We start from the raw sequence: 16,012 nt of genomic DNA, 5'->3' as shown, positions 1-16,012 counted from the left end.
TGATATTGCATTACATCTATAAATATATCTAGAAAAGGGGCACCCAGGTGGCTCAATCAGTTAGGCGTCTGATTTCAGCTCAGGTCATGATCTCATGGTTCATGAGTTGGAACCCCACTTCAGGCTCTCTCTGCTGTCAGCACAGAGCCCGCTTCAGATCTTCTCTCTGCCCCCTCTTCAAAAATAAATATTTAAAATATATATCTAGAAAGAATGGATTCTTAACAATATTGAATATTCCATTGTTTAAGCACAGTAAATCCCCTCATTTATTTTGGTCTTCCTAAATTTATCTCAGCAATTCTCAGCAAAGCTTCGTAGTTTTCAGCGTAAAGTTCTTACACATTTTTGTCACATTTATTCCTAAGAATTTTGTTATTTCACATTATTGCAAATGAAAATTTAATTTCACTTCTTTATTTTTAGAATTCATTATTATTTTTAGCATGTAGTGTTATATTAATTTCATGTGTATAATATAGTGATTCACTAATTCTATACATTACTCAGTGCTCATTGTGATAAGTGTACTCTTAATCCCTGTCACCTATTTCACCCAACCCCCTACAGTCTTCCCTTCTGGTATCCATCAATTTGCTCTCTATAGTTAGGACTCTTGTTTTTTGTTGGTCTCTTTTTTCCTTTGTTTATTTGCTTTGTTTCTAGTTTTATTTTATAATTGTTTATTGCTAGTATACACAAATACAACTGATTTTTATATAAACTTTGTAGTTTGTAAAATTGTTAAATTCACTTAGTTCTAATAGCATCTTTATTTTTTTTAATATTTATTTATTTATTTTTGAGAGAGAGAGGCGGGGAGGGCCAGAGAGAGAGGGAGACAGAGAATCTGAAGCAGGCTCTAAGCTATTAGTGCAAAGCCCGACATGGGGCTCAGACTCACAAACTGTGAGATCATGACCTGAACCGAAGCTGGATACTTAACCAACTGAGCCACCCGGTTTCTCCTAATAGCATTTTTATGGGTTCCTTAGGATTTTCTACATAAAGAATCAGGTCAACAGCAAATAGCAAAATATTTTCTCCTTTTCAGTTGTCAGGCCTTTTATTTCTTTTTCTTGCCTTGTTGCAATGGCTAGGACCACCAATACAGTGTTATATAAAAGTGGTAAGAGCAAGCACCCTGGCTTTTCTCTCAATCATAGGAGGAAAATGTTTGATATTTCACCATTAAGTACGATGTTACCTGAACGTTTTTTTGGAGGTGGCCTTTATCAGATTTAGAAGGTCCTCTTCTAGCCATCATTTGCAGAGTTTTCACCATGAACAGATGTCTGACCTTGTTAAGGAACTTTTTTGAAATCTTGCTTGATGACGCTGCTTCATCTCATTGGCTAGAACTGAGTCTGGCTGCAAGTGAGCCTAGGAAATGAAGTTCTTTCTTAGGTGAACACATTGTTGATCCCCTACAAAATCAGGGCTCTGTTAATAAGGAAGAAAACATGATGGATATTAGAATAGGCAGCTAGCAATCTGTCACCCTGCGTATACAATTCTAGGTTAACAGTTATGTACACTCCGCGTTTTAAACTTACTATGCTGTTGTCATCTGGGTTCTATGTTGACATTTAAATATATGCTGTTTTAAGTTATTTATTCTGTAGATTATTCTTTCTGGATGCTTTTAAGAACCTATTGTCTTTAATATAATTCAATTTCAATATATGTGTAGGTGTTATTTTAGTTTTAGTTGTCCTATTTGGGATTTGTTATGATTCCCGAATTTAGGGGTTATATCTTTCATCAAATCTGGAAATTCACTACTTTTATCTTTTTTAATGTTGTGTCTCCTCAGTATCCTCTATTAAACATATGTTAGATCTCATGGATGAACCTTGAAAACATGAAGTGAAATAAGCCATTCATAAAAGGACAACGATTATATGATCACTTGTATGAGGTATCTCAAATAGGAAAATTCATAGAAACAGATGGCAGACTAGAGGTTACCAGTGGCTGGGGAAGGAGAGACTAGGTTGTTGTTATTTAAAGAGTACAGAGTTTCTGTTTTGTATGATAAAAAAGTTCTGGAAATGGACAATGGTAATGATTCCCACAAGATTGTGAATATATCTAATGAAACTGTAAAGTGTGAAATTTTTTAAAGATTAAAAATTTTTAAATATGTTAGACCCTCTTGTTCTGAAATATTCTCATCTCCTAATCTATTTTGCATTCTGGGTAATTTCTGTAGGCCCATCTTCTAGTTCAATAATTCTCAGCTGTGTCTAGTTTGCTATTTAATCTGCCCACTGAAATTTCAATTATATTTTTCTTTTCTAAAGTTATATTCTGTTCATTTTCAGATCTATCAGATTCTTTCCCTTTCCCTGTTTTTTTCTGATCTTTTCTGATTGTTTCTCATCTCTTACTTAGGTTTTCAACTGCTTTTTCTCTGTGAACATTTTTAGCATACTTATATGGTTTGTGATTTTAGATTGTGATCTCATGTTTGGCTAATCCAACCTGTGGGAAGCTGGAGAAATTGAGTTCAGACTGATGATTTGCATTTGCTCCTGCTAGGTGCCCCAATGCTGCCAAACTAGAACCACTTCAACTCAATCCCAAACCACCCAGGTAGTCTAGATTTAAAACGCACACTCATTTGAAGGTAGTCTATACTTCATGAATTCTGAGGAAAGATTTTATTTCCATCCTGTGGTAAAATTGTTACAAAATCTTTTATTTCTCTTTTTTGAAAAGTAGCCTTTCACTTAAGTTACCTCTCATCTCACTGACTGTAAAAGCTAGAGTTTGGATGTAGATTATAGACTTGTGTACAGCTAATTAGAGCAGAGAAGGATTTAATACTGGAATTAGTGCCTACAAAGTCATTGGAAGGACTGAAAGAGAAGCATCTAGTCTGAACTTCTAGAGATATGCTCTCCCCCAGCAGCACCATAGAACTGGTCTCCTAAGGAGTTACTCTTTTTTGCCACAGTTGGCAAACTGAGGTGTCAGAAAGCTGGTGCCCCAACACCAATAGTCCACACCTCTCGGCCTCTTCTGTATCTAGGTCGGGCCATGTCACAGAGTTCTGGAACTGATCTGGGTAGAAATGATATGTGCTGCTCTAGGCCTGACCTGTAAATACCTCCTGCTCAAGCCTGCATGCTTTCTCTTCACCCTTCTGCTTGCTGGGTGTAAGCACCCAGGATCCAGGCATTAAAGATGACCTTAAGGGGCGCCTGGGTGGCTTGGTCGGTTATGCGTCCAACTTCAGCCCAGGTCATGATCTCACGGTCCGTGAGTTCGAGCCCCGCGTCGGGCTCTGTGCTGACAGCTCAGAGCCTGGAGCCTGTTTCAGATTCTGTGTCTCCCTCTCTCTCTGCCCCTCCCCTGTTCATGCTCTGTCTCTCTCTGTCTCAAAAATAAATAAACGTTAAAAAAATTAAAAAAAAAAAAAGATGACCTTAAATCCACATTTTGAGAATGGCAGCCTTTCATTTGCCCTGGTCCCTAAATGACTGTATGGAGCAGAGACTCCCCAGTCCCTGCCAATATTGTAAACTTGACTTTCTGTGAACAAGAAATAAACATCTGTTGCATTAAGTCTCTGAGATTTGGAGATTTAGTTATCAATGTGGCTGGTGTTTCCTCAACTGATATAAGAGGGGAGCTCTAGAGGCCTCCCAATGGCCCATATGGGCTTCCTGCCTTGGAAGTCCTTGCCTGGACCAGCAAATAGTGTTACATTGGCTGCTCAATATATTTTGAGAACTGAGGAAATTAATACAAGATAAAGTCACATATTCACTGTGTCCATTGTGAGAAGGACTGGTCCAGAATGCATATCTCACCTGACCTCCAAAGCACCCTGCTGATCAGTAGACTTTGGAGGCATCAGAGTGTCTGGGAAGTGGCATTAGCTCAGAATCAGTACCTAACAATCCCTGAAAACCTCAAGTGTCCCTCCCCAGCCCACCCCCTGCCCCACTCGCCAGTGCATGGCAATCTGGGCAAAAGTTTGCACCTCCCTGCAGGGGAGGCCACAGGGAAGACTTTGCATGGCCTCGGGTGTTTCCGCCAGGTCTTTCCCTCTGGCAGAAGGCTCAAGGTCTCTGAATGAGTCATGTCCAGGAATTGGAAGAGGAGCTGGAGGGACTTTCCTGCATTGTGAGTCAATACAGGCCAGTTCCTGAGACCCAGGGTCTTTCCACCACCGCCCAAGCCTCCACTGGCACTGCCCTCTGTTTGTGTCCTGGAGGGTGACTCCAAGGCAATGAGGCAATGGTCTCTGAGTCCACACCATTTTGTTTGATCATCATGATAACCACATCTGCCTGGCCATGTAGCCTCTGCCACCCCAATATCTCTTCACCTTGTTCCTTTTCCTCCCTACAGCAGCCGACTTTCCCAGAACCTTTCAAGGGTGTTGCTGTTCCCCTGTCTACTCCAAACTACACTCCTTAATGTCTTGTTGACAGGGTGTCCTCCAGGCCCCCTCAGAGGACACTTAGGGGACAACTGAGCAATTCAAGCACAATACCTTCCTGTCTCAGTCTTTGGATGCCTTTTACTCCATTGCTCAAAAGAAACAGCAGGCCCCAAGATGGAGTCACTTTTGCTAAGCCCCAGCAAGACTTATCACCTAACCTAAAGGCAGTTTCAGCCTCTCCCAGGAGTGGAATTTCAAACCAATGAATCTTCAATTTCCTAGTCAGCACAGTGAGGTCATCTGCATGATAAGACCCCTTGCCTTCCCTAAGGACAGGTAACCTTACCTAAAGCATTCCACTCTTTTAACTTCCTTGTCCCCCTTCCTTCTGCCTATAAAATCCTTCCATTTTGTACAGTTCCTTGGAGCTCCTTTCTACTTACTGGATGGGATACTGCCCCATCCAAGAATCACTGAATAAAGATCATTAGATCTTTAAATTTATCCTGTTGAATTTTGTTTTTCAACACCATTAAACCAAGGAGTTGGCAGCATCTCAACTCCATCACATGGGCTGGTGTGAGGCCTGGTTTTAATTACTAGTGCATAGTCAACACCATCCCAGCCCCTCAGATCCAGAACCAATGCTCACTGTCAGTCCCACCGGATTTAGGGTCATCTTCCTCCAATATCCATCCCTCAGAACTTTGCAGAAGATGTGCACAATGGTGCAATTATCTTGGTGCCTAAGTCTTCTGTTCCTGTATTTACATTAAATTGCCCCTGTCTTGCTCTGAAAGGCTACACTATGACCAACTGAGAAGTTCACACCTCAACCTTATCCCCCTCAAGCCCTTGGACCCGTGCAGGAGCAGCTGCCTCCCAGCCCCACAGCCAGACCTGCACCAGGCAGTGGGTGTCCCGGCTGCCATACACATGGGGTCTAGAGTCTGCTGCTAAGTATTGGATCTGCTCTGGAAGATGTTCATTCTGAGCTTCATCTAGTTCCTTGGAAGCACTGGCAAGGAAAAGTTGTCCCCCACCTGGTCTGTGCAGAACTTCCTTCTGGGAAGAAATTATCATTCCTGATGAAATATGCACATGCAATGATCTGATGAACTTTACTGATGGCATAATTTGTTCTGAAACCAGTCACTAGCCCAGCTGAGTGTCATTCACGGATAAGTGATCTGTAACCAGAGGTTGTTTTGTATCTAGTGTGACTAGTGTATCTAGTGATTCTCCTTCCTGCCCTGAGTGGATCTTTGAAGTGGTCTCAGGCATTAAGGATGCAAGGGTTTTCCCTTGCACGCAAGATTGAATAAAACTTGACCAACTTGACCCCTGTTTGTAACTCAACTGACAAGTTGTCTTCGTCTCTCCACCTTGTTGTCACCCAGATAAGCCTTATCTTCCCTAGCCCCCTGTGGCCCCTGTGAAAGACCCTCCCTGCCAAAGTCCTCATGGTCCTGGCCAGGCACCACTGCATAAGGACAATAATGGTAAGAATAATAATACAGATTTGCTACATGCCAGCTGAGGCTAAGCCTTGCCTGTGTCAATTAGCTTATTCCCCCACCAACAGAGGCCAAGGGCAGCAGCTCACAACTAGACAGAGGGGTGGGAGAGGGAGCTCAGACACCAGGGAAAGCCTCACTGAAAGAGACATCCCAATGGACCTGAAGGACGTGGGAGCCAGCCATGCTGATACAAGGTCAAGAATTTCAGATAGGGAGGAGCAAGGTCAGAGGTGCAAGACTAGAAGATGCCAAGGGCAGGGGGCCGAGGGACAGCGCCATCCAAAGCTATACAACTTCATGCCAGCCACAGCACTCCTGGGCACCCCTCACCTATCTGCTCAGAACAGCACCCCCTTCCTGGGAGCCCTCCTGCCTCCCGCTCCATTCCAGTGGATGCCATGAGAACCTCTCAGTCAGCACCTTGTTAGAGAATTATTTGGGGGCACCTGGATGGCGCAGTTGGTTAAACATCCAACTTCAGCTCAGGTCATGATCTCATGGTTCGTGGGTTCAGGCCCTGTGTCGGGCTCTGTGCTGACAGCTCAGAGCCTGGAGCCTGCTTCAGATTCTGTGTCTCCCTCTCTCTCTCTGCCCCTCCCCTGCTCACACTCTGTCTCTCTGTCCCTCTCAAAAATAAATAAAAACAGTGAAAAAAAGAAAGAATTATTCATGACACTTGTTAAAATGGTAAGCAGTTGGTGGGTAAGCAGTTGGTGGGGTGCAGCCACCATGGAAAATAGTATGAGGTTCCTCGAAAAGTTAAAAGTAGAAACACCATATGATCCAGTAATTCCCCTACTCAAAGAATAAGAAAACACCAATTCAAAAAGATATATGTACATTTTTGTTTATGGCAACATTATTCACAATGCCAAATTATGTAAGTAACCTATGTCCACTGACAAACAGATAAAGAATATGTGGGATATATATACATATAGATATAGATATGTAGATATTATATATTATATAGTTGGTGGGATATATATAATGGAATATTACTCAGCCATAAAAAAAGAATGAAATCTTGCTTTTTGCAACAACATGGATGGAGCTAGAGGGTATAATGCTGAGTGAAATGAGTCAGTCAGAGGGGCGCCTGGGTGGCTCAGTCTGTTGAGCATCCAACTTTGGCTCAGGTCATGATCTCGTGGTTCGTAAGTTTGAGCCCCACATCGGGCTCACTGCTGTCAGTGCAGAGCCTGCTTTGGATCCTCTGTCCTCCCCTCTCTGCCCCTGCCCACCCCCTCATAAATAAAGAAAGAAAAACAAAAAAAGAAATGAGTCAGACAAAGACAAATACCATATGATGTCACTCAGGTGTAGAATTTAAGAAACAAAACAAATAAAAAAGAGACAAACCAAGAAATAGTCTTTTAACTATAGAAAACACACTGATAGTTACCAGAGGGGAGGTAGGTGGGATGGGTGGAATTAAGAATGCACTTATAATGATGAGCACTGGGTGATGTATAGATTTGTTGGGTCACTGGGGTGCCCGGGTGGCTCGGTCAGTTAAGCATCTGACTCTTGATTTCAGCTCAGGTCATAATCCCAAGGTTGTGAGATTGAGCCCCACATCAGGCTCCACACCCAGCATAGAGATTCTCTCTCTCTCTCTCTCTCTCTCTCTCTCTCTCTCTCTCTGCCCTTCTCCCCTGCTCACACTCTGTCTCTCTAAAATTAAAAAAAAAAAAATTAAGCTTATTCATTTATGTTGAGAGAGGGGAGGGGCAGAGAGAGAGAGAGAAGGAATCCCAAGCAGACTCCACACTGTCAGCACAGAGCCCGATGTGGGACTCGAACCCACAAAATGTGAGATCATGACCTGAGCCTAAATCAAGAGTCAGACGCTCAACTGACTGAGCCACCAGGACGTCCCTAAAAACATTTTTTAAAGAATTGTTAGGGGTTCTGGGTGTCTCAGTCACTTAAGCAACCAACTCTTGATTTTGCCTCAGGTCATGAAGAGCCCGAGTCAGGCTCTGTGCTGACAGCGTGAAGCCTGCTTGGGATTCTGTCTCCCTCTCTCTCTGCCCCTCCCCTGCTCACACTTTCTCTTCCTGTCTAAATACATAAATAAACAAAAAAAAAATAAAAAATAAAAATAAATACATAAATAAACAAACACTAAAAAAAGAATTGTTAGATCACTATCTTGTATATCTGAGGCTAATATAACACTGTATGGTAACTAACTACAGTTTGTTTGTTTGTTTTTTAAAGAATACATTTAACCAATTAAAGAAAGTGGCAAAGCAGACTTCATTTATTCAGGACCATCTCAGTAGGTACCCAGCCCACTGTGATAAAATTATGTGGTAGGGGCTCAACTCTAATTACAGCATGGGCAAGTGGGACCTGATAGTGATGGGGTTCAGAACATGCTACCCCAAAGTACGACACTTCAGCACACTGAATATTTGAAGCTGAAGGTATTTGAGAAAACAGCAGAACTGAGACGGTCACTCTGACCTCTCTCTCCCTTCCCCCCTGAAACAGGCCATCAAACCTTCCTGTGAGAGGTACCCTCCCTATGCCAGGAGAAAAGGAGCATCCTTATGCCACATACAAAGGAAAGAATCCCAACAAACTGGCCTTGCTGAGTTTCCTCAGTTTACTATACTAACCTCATACTCCTTAACCTGTCATATTCCTCCACAGCTGTCCAGTCTTCATCAAACGTAGCAGAAAATACTCAAGTTTAACTGTTTCTTTGGATCGTTTCCGTATGAAGTCTCCCATGTCAGGTAAAACTTATAAAATTAAACAAACGTGTGGGCTTCTCCAGTTAATCTGTCTTTGTCAGTTTAATTTTCAGACCCAGCCAGGGACCCTATGAGGGTCAAGGAAAATTTGACCTACAATAGCCAAAGGGTAGGAGGGGGCCAGTAGACAGAAAGTCACTAAGAAGAAACAATCAGGGGTGAGAGGGGTTCTGGCTAAACCAATCTACCAGGATTCTTGCCAGACAGGCCAGGTGATCAGACATCAGCTGGGGGTGGTGGGGGAGGGTTCTTGCTAAAACTGGGTTTAGCAGATGGGCCTAGGAGAAGGTTCAGGAGCCTGACTAAAGTTTGGTCAAGCAAACCAAAGCTCAGTCCCTTGGTTGAGACATGCACCTACCAGCAGTGCCCTTCTGGAACTAGGACCAATCACACTACCTCAGGGTGGCTGCGGGGAAGCAAACAGGAACGGCGATAGCTGAGGGCAAGGAGCCTGCACAGATGGCCTCCGGTGTCCGGTGTCCGGGGCCCGACAGTCAGCCAGTCCCAGAAACCACCACAAAATTCCTTCATACAAGCTTGGGTGTTCGCACTTGAAGCCGCTCCCCCACCCCACCCACCCCACGCAGGCCCGGGAGACGGAGGCCTCTTATCCCTAGGTACAGAAAGACGAGACCAGCACCACTCACTGCAAGGCCCCTCTCCTAACTGTGGGCGTCAGTTCCAAATTAGCAATGTCCCAGGCGTCCAGAGCCACTTCCTGCGCGCTGGCAGGCTGCCCCCCATCAGGGCTCTATCCCAAGCTGACCCTCCTGCCAGCTCCTGCAGCAATGCCAAAAAAGAACTCACATCTCCAAAAGACTCAGACGCCTGCAGAGGCTTGGCTTTGAACAAACATAGCTGGTAGCACACAGACCTTCCCCCTACCTAGAGGTCAGGGCTGGGCTGGCTCAGCGGTCCCGTGTGCGCACACCTGAGCAGCCTCCGGAAACCACAGGGAAAGTGCCGGTCATTTGCATAACATTACAACCACAGGCAGGCTCTTCCCAAGAATAAGGGCAGGTCCTCAGCTGCCTGGGGTAGTTCCCAGCTTGCAGTTAAAAGGGAAGAAAGTGCTTTTGGTCGACTCCTTTTAAACTCCAATTCACAGCGCCGACCAGCTGTGATAGCTCCAATGACAGGTTCAAAGATTTCTGGGCCACGGAAAAACTTTCTGTCCTGGCCACCCGACCCCATACCGCTCTCACGCAAAGGCCCAGAAACCACCCTGGAATGTGCCACCAAGGGGATGGGTGGCCAGAGACTGGCCCCTTCCTTTCCCCACAACGTCAGCAGAGCCGTGACCCCAACCCAGTGTCCAGCCGCATCTCTGAGAGTTCTTACCCTTTCGGTTTTGCTCCCCCACACCCTCCCCGGTCTTGAGCTTTCATGTTTCATGGCGGCTGGGCTCCAGTGGAAGCTGTGTCCTGGCCCCCGACCCCAGCCCCCAGAGGCCGAGCCAGGGCCCTATCCACTGTCCCGCTGGCTCCAGGGTCAGGAAGCACAGAAAGCCTCCCCAACCAGAAACCCAGGTCCTAGTCTTCCTTAGGCCAGAGGTCCCACAAGGATGACATGAGTTTGTGGGGGAACCTGAGGCTGGAAGGCTGCCCTTGGCAGTCGGGGGGCAACTGCTGGCTGGGGCCCCCCATTACTACACCCAGTGACACCCGCCTAGCCTTCTTCGGACGCTCCCTCTCACTGAGACAGCTAAACCAACTGGGGAGCAAAAAGGTGAAGTCATCTGTCCAAGGTGATCCAGTGATGGAGCTTAGTCATCTCCGCAGGCAGGTTCTTCCCAGTGTGTAAGCCGGAGGCAGGCCAGACCCGACACCCAGACATGCACACACACCACACAGGGTGCACAACGGTACACACACACCACACACATGCCGCGCACACACATATACACACACACACACACACACACTGACACGCAGACACATGCACGGAGGGGAAAGGGTCTGAAAGAATTTGCAATCTCGTGTTTCGAAAAAGCACCAAAAGTAACGTTGAAGGAAAAGTCAGCAGCAGACGGTTGACTCCGCGACTTTCATTTCGCTTTGCTCATCCAGCGATGCCCACAACACCCAGGTGCTCAGGTCCTTTCAAAAAGGACCCCGAGTCTCCCAGTCGCGGAGTTTGGGGGCCTCGCCCCGCCCGTACCCTCGCGCCGCCCCAGACTGACCCGCGCCAACCCCGCCAACGGCCTCGGGGTGCAGAGGGGGACCGAGTACGCGCCCCACGCCCCAGACGCGGACCCCGACCCCGACCCGAAGCCGAACCCGGAGCGCGTCTTAGCGTGAGCAGGCCCCGCCCCGCCCCCGCGAAGCCCCGCCCCGTCCCCGCCCCGCGAGGCCCCGCCCCGTCCCCGCCCCGCGAGGTCCCCGGACGCCGCGCGCAGAGGGTCACGGGACACGGGACGCGGGGCGGGGGGCGGGGACCGGGGGCGGGGCGGGGCCGAGGCGGAAGCGCCCGCGGAGGGCACTGCTGCCAGCTGTCCCGACCCGCCCCTCCTCCGCCGGGTACTGCCTTCGTCCAGCCGCGCCAGATCCCGCGGGTCAGTGTCATGTGACTTCTGTCTCTGACCACGAGCCTGAGCCTGCGACCTCTGGTGAAGAGGGTCCGGTCGCCTGAGAATCAGGTGTCCTGGTCCCCGAGGGTCTCCAGGGAGTTATATCCCAGGTTACGGTCTCCTGGGTTCTGTTGGGGTCAGGGGTCTCCGGAAAGTCCGGAAGTCCTCTGGGACTTCAGGAAGGGAGTTATCTGGGTCCGGGAGTATTTGGGTCTGGGGTCTCAAGAGGGGGATAGTGCCTGGGTCTGGGGTCTCAGGGAAGAGGTAGTGCCTGGGGTCTCAGAGGAGCATAGTACCTGTATCTGGGGTCTCAGGGGAAAGATAGCGCCTGGATTTGGGGTCTCAGGAGAGACATAGTGCCTGGAGTCTCAGGGGAGGATAGTACCGAGATCTGGGTTCTCAGGGGAAGATAGTCCTTGGATCTAGGGCTCATTGGGTTAGAGCTCTCTGGAGCCAGTTTGCTTTCCTTCCCAAGGGTCTCTTGTGATAGGCCCATCTGTGCTGTGTGCCATGGTGGTACTGTGGGCCCTCGCTCTGGCCTTCGCCATAGGCCTGGCCACTGCCGGCCCACCTAACATCATGCTGATCTTTGCTGATGACCTGGGATACGGGGACCTGGGCTCCTACGGGCATCCTAGCTCCACCACCCCCAACCTGGACCAGCTGGCCGCGGGGGGGCTGCGCTTCACCGACTTCTATGTGCCCGTATCTCTATGCACACCCTCCCGGTAAGTGAGGGGGCCGGGGGAGCCCATACGGCATCTCCCAAATTCACTCTGGGCTCCTGTGGGGGAGGCAAAAAGCTCTGTCTCTTTGGAGAAGCTCACGTTTCTCGATCTTTCTCCCCTATCTTTCCTCCTCCACATGTCCACTTCAGCCTTAGTTTCTCTCTGTCTCACGGACTCTGTGACTTGTCCTGTAGGGCTGCCCTCCTGACCGGCCGACTCCCAGTTCGGATGGGCCTGTACCCTGGAGTTCTGGAGCCCAGCTCCCGAGGGGGTCTGCCCCTGGAGGAGGTGACCCTGGCTGAGGTCCTGGCTGCCCGGGGCTACCTCACAGGGATAGCTGGCAAGTGGCACCTTGGGGTGGGGCCTGAGGGGGCCTTTCTGCCCCCCCACCAGGGCTTCCATCGATTCCTGGGCATCCCATACTCCCATGATCAGGTAGGAACCTCCAGGGCCCTCAGACACCCTCCTGCCTACCTCCTAACAATCCCCTTCCCCTTGACCCCTTGAGCCCCACCCCACAGCCCAGACTCCTCAATGGAACTGCTCCGCCAGGGCCCTTGCCAGAACCTGACCTGCTTTCCGCCATCCACCCCCTGTGATGGCAGCTGTGACCAGGGCCTGGTCCCTATCCCGCTGTTGGCCAACCTGTCCGTGGAGGCACAGCCCCCCTGGCTGCCTGGACTTGAGGCCCGCTATGTGGCTTTCGCCCGTGACCTCATGGCTGATGCCCAGCGCCAGGGCCGGCCATTTTTCCTGTACTACGCCTCTCACGTGAGTGACCTTGACCCACCCCCCGGGGCTGCCCCTGACTCCTACCCAGTGCTAACTCCTGTCTCTGCCCACAGCACACCCACTACCCCCAGTTCAGCGGGCAGAGCTTCTCGGGGCGCTCAGGCCGAGGGCCGTTCGGGGACTCCCTGATGGAACTGGATGCAGCGGTGGGGGCTCTGATGACAGCGGTGGGAGACCTGGGGCTGCTCGGAGAGACACTGGTCATCTTCACTGCAGACAATGGGTTTGCTGACAGGGGGGCAGGGGGTGGGGAAATGCTGGTTGGTCCCTCACCGCGGGTCACTGGGGTCTTCCCATCCTGACTACTGGCTGAGGACGTGGTAGGATAAGGGTGTCTGGGGAGATGCTGGCTGTATCGCGGTGACCTACAGGGCACGTGGGAGGCTAGGGGCCACGTGCTGGTCTTGGCAGGACACAGAGGGGACGGGCACATGCTGGCCGTTTTTATGCATAGCATGTAACTCTGGGGCTGGGGTCACCAGGGGTCACCCTGAGCTCCCCATCACTGACGACCTCCTTGTGTGTCCCAGGCCTGAGACCATGAGAATGTCCCATGGCGGCTGCTCTGGCCTTCTTCGCTGCGGGAAGGGGACCACCTTTGAGGGGGGTGTCCGAGAGCCTGCCTTGGCCTTCTGGCCGGGCCACATCGCTCCCGGTCAGTCTTAGGCCCCCCCCCTCACGAACCCCTGGCCCCACTTCCCCCACCCTGGTGGCACATGGAGTGGTCGTCCTCTGCCTCCAGGTGTGACCCATGAGCTGGCCAGCTCCTTGGACCTGCTACCAACCCTGGCAGCCCTGACCGGGGCCCCTCTGCCCAACGTCACCTTGGACGGTGTTGACCTCAGCCCCCTGCTGCTGGGTACAGGCAAGGTAGGGCCAGCAAGGCTGAGACCCCGGCCCCCCCGCTCCGCCCCGCAGACCCTCTGGCGAGTGGCCTCCAAGTGGTGCTGCCAGTGGTGTCCCCGGGTGGGCCGGGGGCAGCAACGCATCCGGGGCCCAGGCTGATGGCTCTGGGTACGTGCACACCAGTGCTGGAGGGCCCTGCCCACCCTGTGATCCCTGACTTTGCCCCCAGAGCCCCCGGCAGTCTCTCTTCTTCTACTCGGCCGACCCAGACGAGGTCCACGGGGTCTTTGCCGTGCGGAGTGGGAAGTACAAAGCGCACTTCTTCACCCGGGGTAATTTCCTGTCCCCCAACCCTGCCAGCCCTGTCGTTGCCCCAGAGCCTGGTCCCTCCTCTCGCCCTTGCCCTTCGCACAGACGCGTCCCCCCTCCCCAGGCTCTGCCCACAGTGACACCACTGCGGACCCTGCCTGCCACGCCTCTAGTCCTCTGACTGCCCACGAGCCCCCGCTGCTCTTCGACCTGTCTGAGGACCCTGGTGAGAACTACAACCTTCTGGGAGGCGTGGCTGAGGTCACGCCCGAGGCGCTGCAGGCACTAAAGCAGCTTCAGCTGCTTAAGGCCCAGTTTGATGCTGCCTTGACCTTCAGCCCCAGCCAGATGGCCCGGGGCGAGGACCCTGCCCTGCAGATCTGCTGTCAGCCCAGCTGCACCCCCCGGCCATCCTGCTGCCACTGCCCAGAGCCCCAGCCCTGACAGCACTGGTGCAGGCCAGCCGGGGGCCCCTCGCCCGACCCGGGCACGTGATGGTTCGCTGCTGTGGTGCGGGTGTGTGGAGGCAGTTTGTACCTGATAATGCTAATAACACCAGCTGGTACTTACAGGTGTGATGATTCCTCTAATCCTCGTGATAACCCCGAGGTAGGTGCCGTTCTGCCCGTGTTACAAATGAGGAAACTGAGGCATGGAGCGATCCAGCGACTTGTCTGAGGTCACCCGGCCAGCAAGAGGTTGGGCTGGGATCTGAACCCAAACATCCCGGCTCCGGGAGCTGCCCCACAACCTTTGTGATTGTAGGTGTTAGCGCATGCAAGCTTGGGTCCTGAGTGTGAGCATATCCCTTCATGCAGAGCTGTGCCGAGTGCTTTTGTGTGCCAGGAACAGGGTGGGGTGGGTGTGAGCTGTGGCGGGCAGAAGACCCTGCAGTTGCCAAGCCCCTGTGAGCACCAGGTGTCCCCCGGAGGAGGCATACCTGGGGCTCAATAACCGGACTGTGGGCTCTTAGGAGAAGCCTGTCTGAAGGCAGGTGATGAGGTGCACATTCCAGGTGCAGATCGGGGGAGATAAGCTCTTGAGATGGACCCCGGGCCCTGCCTCTGCCCCTTCCAGAGCTCTGCATTTTCCGCTTTCCCACACACTTCCCGTCTCCCTCCTCCTCCTTTGACTTCAGACAAGCGTTCTCCACCCAGAAAAGACAGACATCAGGTTTGGTTCCTGCTCAAAACTCTGCAGACTTCCCATCGTGCTCAGAATTAAATTCAAACTCACTCCCTTAGAGTGGTCCTGCACCCTCTGAGGTCTGCCCTTCTCCCCACCCAGTACCCCTCATCCCTCGGGCCTGGCATGCTGGCCTGCCTGTGCCCCTGTGAGGCCAGGAGAGAGGACTCACACAGCAGCGTGGGGCCCGTGCACAATCACCCTGTGTGTTGCCGACGTCAGGTCCCGTGTGCCTCCAGAGCCGCACCGTAGCCTATATGCTCCCTCAGTGTTGCCCCAAAGAGAAGAGCGTTGTCTGCGTGGCCAAGGCCCAGAAGACAGCCGTCCCCTTCCCTAACAGACCCCCACCGTTCCAGTGGTGGTCAGAGGCCCATTGAGTAGAGGGCACGTACGGGCTCTCCCGGACCCAGTCTGAGCCATCACAATCCAATGCAGTGAGTGGTCCAGGAACGGCATGTAACTAAGAGTCCTGGTCAGTGAAAGGTCGGGGCCAGTCTGTCAGGATCCTTGGGTCCCCTCCAGCATTCTTACTCTGGGGCAGTGAGGGTGGAGCAGTGCTGTCGCTGCCCCTGACCAGACATCGTGCAGCTGCTAAACCAGTGTCCCCAGCCCCCTACCTCCTAGAGCTCACAGTATAATAAACCCTACCTGTTAAAGCCAGTGCTTGTGGGCCATGTTACTTTCAGCCAAAAGAGGTCCTGCTGGAATGAGACGAGTGAGTGGGATGTATGGCAGCCACGTGTATGAGTGCACGTGACCTGGAGAGAGAGCCTGTTGTGTCAGGTGCAGAGTGCTGAGGCCCACTCTGTGTTCTCCATGTGGCCCTCCCATCACTTCTGGTCTGGTTTGGTGCTGCACTGACCGTGCCCCAGATCCCACGGTGTCTTAGGGCGGCC

General features: G+C 51.0%; 1 protein-coding gene across 5 annotated transcripts; it reads left to right on the top strand.

Moving 5' to 3' along the window:
* The first annotated feature begins 11,123 nt into the window (after positions 1 to 11,123).
* Positions 11,124 to 15,795, top strand: ARSA (arylsulfatase A). Of its 5 annotated transcripts, XM_042948250.1 has the most exons (10): positions 11,124 to 11,325; positions 11,732 to 11,984; positions 12,179 to 12,419; positions 12,537 to 12,755; positions 12,830 to 12,999; positions 13,307 to 13,431; positions 13,519 to 13,646; positions 13,852 to 13,954; positions 14,056 to 14,157; positions 14,504 to 15,795. In XM_042948250.1, exons 2-10 carry the CDS (start codon positions 11,767 to 11,769, stop codon positions 14,542 to 14,544), a joined length of 1,347 nt encoding a protein of 448 aa, XP_042804184.1. In that variant the 5' UTR covers positions 11,124 to 11,325; positions 11,732 to 11,766; the 3' UTR covers positions 14,545 to 15,795. The 5 variants fall into 5 exon arrangements, with proteins under 5 accessions (XP_042804184.1, XP_042804182.1, XP_042804183.1 ...); XM_042948248.1 differs by lacking the exon at positions 14,504 to 15,795 and having other exon boundaries at positions 11,124 to 11,241; positions 11,747 to 11,984; positions 14,056 to 14,500; XM_042948249.1 differs by lacking the exon at positions 14,504 to 15,795 and having other exon boundaries at positions 11,124 to 11,241; positions 14,056 to 14,500.
* Positions 15,796 to 16,012: the final 217 nt, after the last annotated feature.

This window comes from Panthera leo, chromosome B4 (assembly GCF_018350215.1).
Source record: "Panthera leo isolate Ple1 chromosome B4, P.leo_Ple1_pat1.1, whole genome shotgun sequence".
In the NCBI taxonomy this organism is placed as follows: Eukaryota; Metazoa; Chordata; class Mammalia; order Carnivora; family Felidae; genus Panthera; species Panthera leo.
Note: the sequence above shows the minus strand (reverse complement) of the source record. Positions and strands in the feature narration are given on the sequence as shown.

Bases quoted from the DNA above. Each gene is read 5' to 3' on its own strand.
- ARSA (XM_042948248.1), top strand. From the start codon at position 11,767: ATGGTGGTACTGTGGGCCCTCGCTCTGGCCTTCGCCATAGGCCTGGCC. The intron at 11,985-12,178 runs GTAAGTGAGGGG...CTTGTCCTGTAG, and splicing joins TCTCTATGCACACCCTCCCG to GGCTGCCCTCCTGACCGGCC. The intron at 12,420-12,536 runs GTAGGAACCTCC...CTGCTCCGCCAG, and splicing joins TCCCATACTCCCATGATCAG to GGCCCTTGCCAGAACCTGAC.